General features: G+C 31.6%; 1 protein-coding gene across 1 annotated transcript in view; it reads left to right on the top strand.

The window, feature by feature from the left end:
- The first annotated feature begins 1,197 nt into the window (after positions 1–1,197).
- Positions 1,198–12,480, top strand: part of Adsl (adenylosuccinate lyase) — a 48,033-nt gene continuing 36,750 nt past the window's right edge. Inside the window, exon 1 of the mRNA XM_018546721.1 lies at positions 1,198–1,353. Within this exon, the coding sequence (XP_018402223.1) occupies positions 1,198–1,353 (156 nt within the window). The remainder of the gene's footprint in view (positions 1,354–12,480) is intronic.

The raw sequence follows: 12,480 nt of genomic DNA, 5'->3' as shown, positions 1-12,480 counted from the left end.
ATTCTTATTTAAAACTAAATTATTATTTTTAATTAAATTCATGTACAGAAATGTTAAAAATATTGCTGGCTTCTTTTAATTTTTTTCAATTTGTAGTGTAAATTATTTACGTCAGTGCTTCAATTTAAGATAAAGAATAATAAAAAATAATAAATTATAAGATTTATAGAATTATTCTTTTTTTTTTACTGAACAGTATGTCATATTGGAATATGTGTATATTATTATTATTTCCTTAATTATAAAAAGAACAATTTCAAAATTTTGATGTCCGCATAAAAAGAATAAAAATTATCTAAACTTTGAATCACAAACTATTCTTTACTGTAATTTAAGTTATATAAAAAATAATTTGTGTTTATAATTAATTAAAGCCGGGGGAATTGCAGAGAATAATCACAGAATTATAATTAAATTATCATTTTCTAACTTACCGATATGAAACAACTTCAAAATTAAAAAATACAATAAAACTTGACAAACATTTTTCTTCTTAGAATATATTCCACGCATGAAAATATACAAAATTCCAGGAAAATCGGAGAGAATTATACTGCATATTTATTTGTATTTTAAAATTAGTACAAAATTTGAATGATTACTCAAGCTATTTTACTGTATTAATTTTTTCCTATTACCGTGCGCAAAGTTCGAACTTTGCGGAAAACTTAATAGGAAAAATAGTATACTATACTCGTGCGCTGCGTAGGTGTACCCACACTCGCTCTTTTGACAAACTCGGCTCGTGCGGGTCACCTACTTTGCGCACTTGTATCGTAATGTACTATTATTAATTATTTCAATTATTGTATTATTATTTTATCAGTCTTCATTTGCTCTGTGATAACTTCACTGTTGCATTTGTTTTTGTCCTTGGACATTACGAGATTTGATACACAAAAAAAGATCAGAGTGACCACTTTGATTTCTCTTCGATTCGTTACTACATTCATTCTGAATTATCGGCAGAGCGCTAAGCGACTCGTTTGAAATAGATTCATGTATTTTCCAAGACATGGCGCTAGTACGCAGTTTTTAGTTTTAATCAATCACCCGGGCTCAGAGGGAGAGAGAGAGAGTGAACTAAATGTCCAGACAACAGTACCGGCGGTATCAGCTGATCGCGCATAGTTCCATTCACGCGGCCGTGTTAAACAATTCTTTTCGCTCTCAATCTCTGTCTCTCAATTAATAATCATGAATACCTCGAAAGTGCCGAGTAACGAGTATTGTGACTATCATAGCCCGTTTTCGACTCGATATGCTTCGAAGAAAATGCTATACAACTTTAGCGATCAGAACAAGTTTAGCACATGGCGCAAGCTGTGGATTTATCTAGCCAAGGCTGAAATGGTATGTGCACTGAATTTAAGAGTAGACTGCTATCTATCTATCTATCTATTGTTAGCATTGTTTGAACAGAATAATTCTATTTAACGCACATTTACAAGTAAATTTTGTTCCTAACCTTTTTTGATAGCACACGTCGAGAAAAGTATATCAGAAAGATTTTCTTATTAATAATTACATTTCACGTGACGATACGAGTCATTGTCCTCTGGTGAAAATTTTTCTCAAAATTTTTCGGAAATTTTAAATAGTTTTACAATTTTTATAGAAAAGTTCCCAAATCTATAATTTAAATAAGCTCGTATATACGCAATAAAAACAATGACAAGGTTATTTAACAAGCAAATACAAGATCTAGTTTTATTAATTTAATTTTTTACATCTAGAATTTAAGACATTTCGACTATATTAGTTTTTATCAGTTAGTTACTTCGATCAATTACTTCAATCAATACTTTCCTAATTCCATATTCATGTTTTTAATAAACAATTTTTCCGAACTTGTCAAATTTTAAACACACTAATTCTGTTTAAAAAATATATGATTCGAAGTTATTTACTTAAATGCGTTTACTAAGGCTATATGTTTGAAAAGTCAAACAATCTTAATATGTAATGGCATATAGGTAGCTAATGTCCTCAAACAAATAGTAACGTATGTTTATACAAATTGGAATAACTTTTGACAACATAAGGTTAAGGTCGAAGTCATTGGGATTTCATCTCTTATACTGCATAATTACTGTAATTTTTATTTTTTGTTTGTATAAGATCCCGCAGTTTTCAATGATTAACTTATGTTCAGCTTTTAGTTTAAAAATAATTTAAACTTAACATTTTTCTTTTTACCATCACAGTTTACTATACTATCAGTCAGAATTTCGTAATAAGCTTATTATAGTCTTACAGAATATTTTCTAAGAAAAGAATGGCAATATATGTATATAATAATCCGTGCGTTACTAAAGATTAAATGAAGATCATGTTTCATGCAACTAATAAAAATCCGAATATATATATCATGATATAGATTTATTATTTGGAATAGATTTCGATAGGAATTATTCAATTATGTTTTTTAAATTTTGATTATGTTTTCTAAGGAAAACCGAATAATTTCAATCGGAATCCATCCTGAATTGTTTCATAATATAGTTGCCTATATACTTCAATTCGCACAGAGTCATGACCTTGCAATATATGTCAGGCCTCTTGGCTCTTTAACTCTTGTTGACTTCCATAAACTAAAATTTTACTATGCCCTGATATGTCACACTGCGTTTTATGGAGGACAAGTATAGTTTACTTGCTTTCAAAACTCCTATAGATTTTATGAATTTATGCGAGAATATTTTCGAAGGAAAAATTTTGTTTATGACAAACAAGTATGGCAGTATATATAAGTTCGAGATTATGAAATTATTTTTAACGCGTTATGTTGCCACACATCTTATCTATTGACGCTCTATATTTCGAAAACATGATTATTCTGGGGAGTCTGCAAAGATTATTTAAAATACTATCTTTACTATAAAAATAGTTATAATTATATGCTTTAATAATGTGTTAAAAATGTTAAAATACATTTTCAGATTTGAATATTGACCAACTGCAAGAATTCCAAAAAATTCAATAAAATCAAGTCATCGGACATTTTACAAATCTTGATTATGAAACAATGAAATGCACATTCCAATATGATACTTTACTATTATTACATAATATTCGTATATTATTAGGATTAAGCTTTCTATTCATTTGTCACTATACTATCTTAAATTATGATGACTTCAGAAGGCAAAATTTATAATAAACTTTTTGTAAAATATGAAATATAGAAATATATATTATTAAAATAGAAATATATTTCTATAGACAACATTCAAAACAGCATTTATAATTATCGAATTGACCAAAAACTTTCTTTTTATTTCATTAAATTATAAATGATCATATCTGGAAACGAATTATGCATAATTAAAAACAATTTAATTTCTCCTTGAAACGAGAAGATAGTTTCCGATAAATTTTATAAGTTTATTCTATTATAAATATTTTTTATTGAAAAATATTTCTATTCAAATATCTTTTTACCAGAATTTTTTGTGTTTTTTTGTTTCTGATGTTATAATCTAGGATTGTAGTAATGAGCTAATAGAAATCTTAATGTTAGTCGATCAATGGCTGGTATTTATAATAATCGGTTCTTATTTTAAGATTGTTTTAGATGCTAATATAGCTTTCTGATTGATTCATGACATGTTAAGACAGTACTTAAGACGGTTTTAAATATAAGATCTGACTATAAATGCGAGTTAATGAGTTGATGCAAACAGATCTTTGTTTCCGCCTTAGAAATATTTAGTTCTTTCTTTATATAAATCGCATTTCCATATTGCCAGTATGAAGACCGTGGCAGTGTTGACGATAAAGGCGACGTACAGATTACCCGGAAATATCTACAATCCAAGAAGACCACGTCCACATCAGTCTCACCAATGCAGAACGAATCTTCTTTCTGTGATCGGAAAAAGATTTTGCCAATTTGTCCACCGAATGGCCAAACTAATTCATCGGTCATTAAACCCTCCAATCACAACCGTAACGCTACTCGTTATTCTACTATGCTAGCTATGTCGGCTATGAACGATTCTTTGCAGGACAAGGATAAGAAACAGCAAATGGTGCTCACGGATATTAATGATAACGTACAGCCATCGAACATGCATTACCACTTCCAGGACAAGATCCAATGGAAGAAAGACGCCAACAGTTTCCCCAACTTTGACATATGGCGTTCCAATCTGATGCCCAACTTGTCCACAAATCCCGATAGTCCCTTGACTTACGAGTTATTGGACAAATCGTCACACGATTGGAAGAACGGCGCGAAATATTTGCCGCCTTCCTTGTTTAACGGATACCAATACTCAAACGATTCTGGAGTTTCGAATAGTACCAATTTCTCTACTAGCATGACAGTTGATCAGACTCGGCAAATGGCCACTCTCCAGAATCCAACATGTTATGTGTTGCTGCAGCAACCAGATTATCTCTATCCAAAGAACGTCGCAGCTTATCCGCAATCCTCGGCTCGTCATGCTCGTGATAGCTGTGACTGTCGATCACATGAATATAATAAGCAAATCAATGCCCAAACATCGACTATGACGGATCCAAGTCCCACCGACAAGAAATTGGACTATGAATTTTGGCACGGTAGAGTCCTGATGAAATCAGGAAACAGCGACGCGATATCGCGTACAACCAACGTTGCTACGTCATGCTTCGTTAAGAATTATGCACCAAATCTTGTTTTAAATTTTACACCGATTTGTTCAACTACGGAAAACGTTACATCCTGTTACAATCTGCTTGACGTGGTAAATGATAACGAAAAACGTCCCAGACCGATCTTGAAGCAAGAAACTGCTCGCGCTCAGCTGTGATTCTCTCTTCCCTCTTGTTTTTCTGTTTTTTTTTCCTTTTGACATTTTATGTAGGTTTTAGAGAACGGCGGCGATTTGAAATAATCATTAAGGCATATTTTTTGTTTGTAATTATTGACGTTGCTGCCAAAGAAAACAATTCGCACGAGTAGTACAAAAAATTTTTTTTTAGTGTAAGCATACAAGCGTCGCTAAGTTCATTATAATTTTTTCAATTTATAGCTTAAATATAATTCGCGATATTTTTTTATTTTGAGGTATTTTATTGGTAAATGCTATGTTACCATTTTTTTGCAATCGCGCATAATCGTTGGCATGTAACTATTTTTTAACGATCACCGTAATAGCGATTTATTTGCATAGATTGCAGATCTACATTTGGTTTTTACAATGGTTTTTAAAGTATCTAAAAATGTAACTAGAGTTGAAAACAATTCTCTATTGTACCAATAAAAATATTTGTACAACACTTAATATTAAGAGTAGCAACATGTTTTATTCAATAAATGGATCAAGTGAATAATTATGAAAATAAAGGAAATATAACAAAGAAGGTATATTTTATCATATTTATAAGATAAATTATATTTTATAGTATAAAGGAAATAATTATTGTAAAAAAAGAATTAAAAATGTTGAATTCTATTTTTATATAGAAAATACAATATTAGATAAGGAATTAAAGGCAAGATTAATCATATTAAAACAGTTGTAAAGTTGCTTTCTCTGCTGAACGCAGCCAATAATATTTGCTCGATAATTTTAATATTAAATGATAATACTGCAAAAAGTTTTAATAACTTGGCAACCAGTTTGAGCATCCTACACAATTGTTTTAGTGATTAAAACAAAATTATCTTTGGATTTATATCTATAGTTAATTTAAAAAAATTTTTTAAAAAAACATTCTTTCTGCGTGTACAATGTCGACGCAAGCTTATAATTACGAACCTTACTTGTCATTTAGAAACGTATGCATAATAAATGAGGACTTTATCTCCGAAAGGATGACCAGGACGATACTTGATAATCAGAATATTGAAGAAGTATAAAAACGTTCTTGTTCTTAAGATCAGGAGTTTGAAAGTAAACTTCAATTATGTGTTCAATCTTTTTTTTCTGTCCTAGAACGAGTATTCAGCAAGAATTAAAACACCGAGTCCTATAACTGAACGTCAGCTGAACGCTGCTTGTTCACTTTATAGTCGACAAAAGGTGATTTCAAAGTGACTAATCTCATTATTTCAAAAATTTAAAGATTTGGAAAATTTCTCACGTTCTCGATTTGTATTGTCTCAATCGCGTGCTTTTCAGAGTTTAACGCCAACTTCGGATAATTCAAGATGCTTTATCGTCTTTAGAGACAAAAAGGGGAGATACTTTTGTGAATTTTGCGCCCCGCTGGACAGTAAAAAGGTAAATGGTCAATTTCTATTACGAATTAATTAAACAAGCATCACTCATTTGCTACAACAAACAAAATTTTCCAGAAAATAAGTTCCAATATTCTGAACCATTAAAATTTTGTAATTTTATTATGCAATTTTTAAAATGCAATTTTGATGTAATAACTGATTTATAGAGAAATAATGTACTTTTAAAGTATCTATGTTTTTTCTTTGTATTTCCATTATTTTTTTTACAATTAAAAAATGATAATTTTTGAGTTATGTGTGGTAGCAAAGAGCAATATACATATATCATACATGCGCATGTTAATTGCATGCCCATAAATTTATCGTTTCAATTTTGAATTAAAAATAATTATTTTGTGATGTTTTCGGTTGAAAAAAAACTTTGTATTCACCATGGTGGAATCAATAAGGTGAATACTACGCATTATGGCGATAGAAATATTGAAAATAATCAAATATTCTCCATTAGACATTTTCCTGCGCATAATAGCACTGGTATACTAGAACAAATTAAATTTTTGTTAATCATATTTTTCCCAAATTCACTCTTCTACTACGCATTCACAGAATGCTTCGCTACGTTAATTCTATCGTGGCATCCACCTTATTAAATAAAACTATATTTTAGAAGAAAAAATGAATTTTATATTCATTGATTGATTTATTAACAAAAAAATATCTAATGTTTCAGGTAACAAACAGATTCGAATGCACGGATTCAAGAAAGCTACGATGTGCAAATTGTCGGTTGCAATTTCGTGATCGAGGCATCAGAACTGTAAGTGTTCAAATAATGACACGTAAAAAATTGTTAAAGTTAAATTCGGTGCACAATGGAAAAAATATTAGGAATACGAATAAGGAAAAATCAGAAAAGAATTAGAAAAATAAAAAATTAGAAATAGAAATTAAACATAACGCGCAATAGATAAATACAAATAAAAAATATCAAAGTTTATTTGTATCCATTGTACGTTACGTTTAATTTCTATTCCTAACTCTTTTGATTTAATATATTTACTTCTATTTCTAATATTTCTTCTATTGTGAGCAGGGCCTTAATTGACGAAAAGTTATTTCTATTCGCAGAACAATAAGCTGAAATACAGTCGATTGCAAAGGCACGTGCCTTCTCCCTCCTCTACGTAAACAACAATTACAATTACATATCTCGCATCGATAGAACACATATTGTGACCAAAAACCTCGATCGTAATTACTTCGTTAAAAATCTTTATTCCTTACAATATTAGTCATTAGGAGTAGCAATTAAGGAACTCAAAGTATATTCGTCTTCACGCAGACATTCTGAGAAGAAATAAGCAACGCTGATCGTGTTATTGATTATTATTAGCTGTAACTTAGTATAAGATAACACTATTGAAAGAACATGATTTGTACTTTGTGACATTCCTCGAAACATAATATCAAGTGCGGGATGCACAACCAGCGGCAGGATGCGCGTCATTTGTAATCTGCTGTAACATCACTAATGTAACGCTGGCTTATTGTCGATTTTATCTTTATCTTTCTTATTTTCAGTCTTGTATTTTTAAAATATAGCGTGATTTCTCGGAAATGAGGCTTGGCTAAAGCTCCTGATCAGCCGCCACGGCCATATTGGATCAACAATGTGACAAATGAGAAATGACACGTTGAACGGTTGAAGTTTCTTGCATGCCACTTATAAAGAGAATTTGAGTAAAAAAAAATAATGAGACGTGGGGATAGTTTATTTTTATAAGTGTATTAAAAAATTTAAAACATTTTATTATTTTTTTCAAAACAATCCTTATCTTCCTTACAGCCAATAAATAATTGTAAAAGATAAGTGAAATGAAAATACGCACAATATATTTTTATGTCTATTTTCATTTCATGCCCTTTACTCGACTATTTACTGACTAGCAGAAAAGTAAATACAGCTATAATTCTCGCGTTTTAAAGTAATTTCATTATTTTGTTTTATCAAAATTCTCTTTACTTACACATGGCATGTAAGAAGCTTCAATATGTTATTTCTTACTTATAACGTGATCCAATATGATTGCGGTAATTTAGTCAGGAGCTTTAATTTCTAGCAAATCTCGGAATTCTCTCATTCTGAGTACTGACAATAACAAAAAAATATAACGATAAAAAATCTAAGACCTGTTGAAAACTATGCATTCAGAAAATATACGGATAATTCATTATGCGTTTATATTGTAAAATAAATATAGTAAATATGTCAGCGCGAAACTTAATCTAATGTTGTTGGAGATTAAGAGGTGGATGAAAGTCATATCGATTATATTCAAATAACGATACTTTATTATTAACTATATTGAGACAAATATGACTGTACTAGACGAGCTCTCACAGTGATCAAAGTTAAATCTATATAATCGGTGATTACTCTCTAATGAATCGACATCTGGCGAGAGTGCGCTAGTCGGTAAAAACGGATGATCTGTGATCGATTAATGTTCGATCGGTTTGTTCGCTAGCTAATACATAGCTGTCCTTACATTCTCCCCCTACAAATTGATCGAAATTAAATTAAATGGCTCGCTTACAATATATACTGACATGCTTAACTTAAACATAATTTAGTACAACACCATATCAACTTATCTTTAGGTACACACTTTGTGAAACAATCAGCAAGCATTTCATTTGTGCAAACATATGACACTATTAAAGTTTTATTTTCAATTTCATCACGTAAAAAATGGAATTTCAAATTGACATGGCGTGTTTTACTTGATGACTTCGCATTCTTTAACCACTGTATTGTAGCTTGATTATCGCAAAATAATTCAGTCGGTTTGTCGATATAATCATTACATCTCAGTTCCATAAGCATATTTTGTAGCCACATGATATCTTTAGTTATCTCCGCAACCGCAAAGAGCTCAACCTCACAGATAGAATTACCCACGGTTCTTTGTTTTTTACTTTTCCATATGATTGGAGAATTACCGAGAAGTATAACTCCCCCTGAAAATGATTTACCGTTTTCCGCATTTCCCCAGCTGGCATCAGAATATGCTTTTAGTAACCCACATTTACGATTGTAACAAAGTCGCTTAAGTTTTGTACCGCTTAAATAATGCAAGATCCTTTTCGCTAGGATATAATGTTTCTTTTTCGGACAATGACTATATTTAATTTTATTATTTTGATCTCGTTTAATAGAAAATGCCCACTTACTTTTTATTATTTTAACATTATTCGGGCGTTCACACATATCCTACGCATTATGTTTGACTAATGATTTTAATTCCTCTCTCATAGCACTCTTCCATTCTTTCCAATGGTTACTATGCTGCGCTTCTTTAAAAATTACGCGGTGTCTGAATACTATCTGCTAATTGTGCGTGTTGTTTATTCAATCTGGCTGAGCGTCGTACACCTTCATCTAGTAAACGTTCCTCTCTTTCCTTTAAATACTCCTCCTTACGTCTTATACTTTCTGCTAATGTAAGGCCTTTCGGTCTTCCTCTCTTAATAATTTCTCTATTTTCATCTATATTATCTAAATTTCCTATCGCATTAGTATCATCTCGCTCCTCATCTGTGCTATAATTATCATATATGCTTTCGTCATCAGAAGCATCACTATCTAACCCTATTTCATAATCTTCTACTCTATCCATGTTGCCTCTATTTGTATTATTATTATTAGAAATGTTAATTATATTCTCAACGTCTAAAATCTCATAATTATTGTCTGTTTGACACTGACTCATATATTTATTCCCCTTTTGTGTTTCATCAAATGCTACGTTACGCTCTTCTATTGTTATTCTACGCTCAATATTATATAAACGGTATCCTACACGTTCTCGCGAATAACCTAGCATTATTGCTTTTCTTCTGCTCGGTTGTAACTTATTACGCGCGTTCTTAGGTACATAGTAGTATGCCGTACATCCGAATGTTTTTAAATAATCAACATTTGGTATTTTACCGTGCCAAAACTCATACGGTGTCTTATTTTGTTTTTTTCTTGGAGTTAAATTAGCAGTGTGAGTAACGTAAGCTGCAGCTTCTGCCCAAAATGATAACGGTAATTTGCTCTCATACAATAGAGTACGTGTTCGTTCCAATATCACCCGATTTCCTCTTTCTACTTTTCCGTTACTCTCAGGGTTATATGGAACAGTCTTTTGATGTTCAATACCCTCTTTATCTGTAAACTCACGAAAATGATTATTAACAAATTCGGTACCATTATCAGTACGTATGCGTTTTATCTTTTTACGTAACACATTTTTACATTTTTCTTAAAATGTCTGACATATTGATAATGCTTCACTTTTATTTCTTAAAAAATAGGTAAAATACATATCACTATAATCATCTATAATAAGCAATATATATCGCGAGCCACCTTCGGACTTAATTGGCATGGGGCCACAGATATCTACATGTAACAAATCTAATATCTTAATTATCATAAATAAATAAACTTAAAAAATGTAGATTGTGACAAGACTCAATATGTATTTTAACAACTAAAGAGAGAAGGGCTATGAGCCAATAAATTCATTAAATTCTTTTTAATTTATTCTAATATATTGCAAAGAATATCACTTAATTTTGGCGTTTCGTCCCGGCTTCCACTACTGGACTCATCAGTAAGGTATTGTAATGGAAGCCTACCTTATACGCCGGTGTAAGTTATTAAATCGTTGATTTTTAAGAAATAAATCATTTTTGAACGAACTTTAGGATGAATTAGAACCAAATTTGGTACTCGAGGGTTTTTGGGGTCGCTGATTACGAATATGAAGTCGGTTTTGAAGAATTCAAAATGGCGAGTACAATATGGCGGACGAATTTTTAGAAATTCATCGGATTCACTTGAAACTCGTGAACGATGATCCGTTCACTAGAAATGATTTTTTTCTCGGCAATTTATACATAACTGATACTAGTATACAACCTAAAAAACGGTGAAACAGTTTGTGAAGAATTGCGATATCTCTTACGTAAGTTGAATGAAAATTTCAAGAAATCCTAGAAGTCAAACAAAGAACAGACTGTATCATTTAGCAGTGATAAAAATAAAGGACGCGGAAATGAGTTTCACGTGAATTCAATGAATTTCTAAAAATTCTTCCGCTTTATTGGATCCGTCATTATGAATTTTTTAAAACTTCAGATTCGTAATCACCGACCCCAAAAACCCTTGAGTAATGATTTTCAAGCTAATCAGATAATTTTTTAAAAATTGGTCCGTCATATTGAATCCGCCATTTTGAATTTTTGGAAACTGACTTCAAATTCGTAATCAGCGACTCCAAAAACCCCCGAGTAACGAGTTTCAAGCGAATCCGATAAATTAAAAAAAAATCGTCCGCCATCTTGAATGCGCCATTTTGAATTTTTGAAAACTGACTTCAAATTCGTAATCAGCGACCCCGAAAACATGAGTATAAAAATTGTTGTGAAAATCCGTTTATCTGAAAAATGTATGCCGCAAAGGGTTAATAGTGTCATATGTTTGCACAAATGAAATGCTTGCTGATTGTTTCACAAAGTGTGTACCTAAAGATAAGTTGACATGGTGTTGTACTAAATTATGTTTAAGTTAAGCATGTCAATATATATTGTAAGCGAGCCATTTCATTTAATTTCGATCAATTTATAGGGGGAGAATGTAAGGACAGCTATGTGTTAGCTAGCGAACAAACCGATCGAACATTAATCGATCACAGATTATCCGTTTTTACCGACTAGCGCACTCTCGCCAGATGTCGATTCATTAGAGAGTAATCACCGATTATATCTGGAGACACGGTAGTGTCTCGGCGCTAAGCCAAGCGCGCGACACTGCCGTGCCTCCTTTACGCGACACGGAAAATTTTTCGGGGTCGAGATGATCAGATCTCAGTAACGGCTGAACCGATCAAGTTCTACATACGCTCAATCGACAGGAAATACTTAAATTGTATGATAAAAGTCCTTTCATTTTTTTTCTACGTGCCCTACGAGCGGAGATATCGCGACGCAAAGTCCGGATCTGTGAATTTTCACGTTTTATTTTTAAGATACGTTATCAACGTCGCCGACCAGAGAAATGTACGTCTCGTTTTTTCGATAATAGAGGGTCTTTGACTTTATGTGTTATCTCTATCTATCTATCATCTCACTCTATCTATCTATATCTAACCAGCAGACCAATGTTGCATGCTGTATCACATATGATGCGCGCGTGATTTAACTCTTATAATTAAAAATATTATTCAATATATAATATAAAATATTTATTATAT

The sequence above is a fragment of the Cyphomyrmex costatus genome, unplaced genomic scaffold, assembly GCF_001594065.2.
Source record: "Cyphomyrmex costatus isolate MS0001 unplaced genomic scaffold, Ccosl1.0 scaffold58, whole genome shotgun sequence".
Lineage (NCBI taxonomy): Eukaryota > Metazoa > Arthropoda > Insecta > Hymenoptera > Formicidae > Cyphomyrmex > Cyphomyrmex costatus.
The sequence above is the reverse complement of the archived record's forward strand: the minus strand, read 5'-3'. Positions and strand labels throughout refer to the sequence as shown.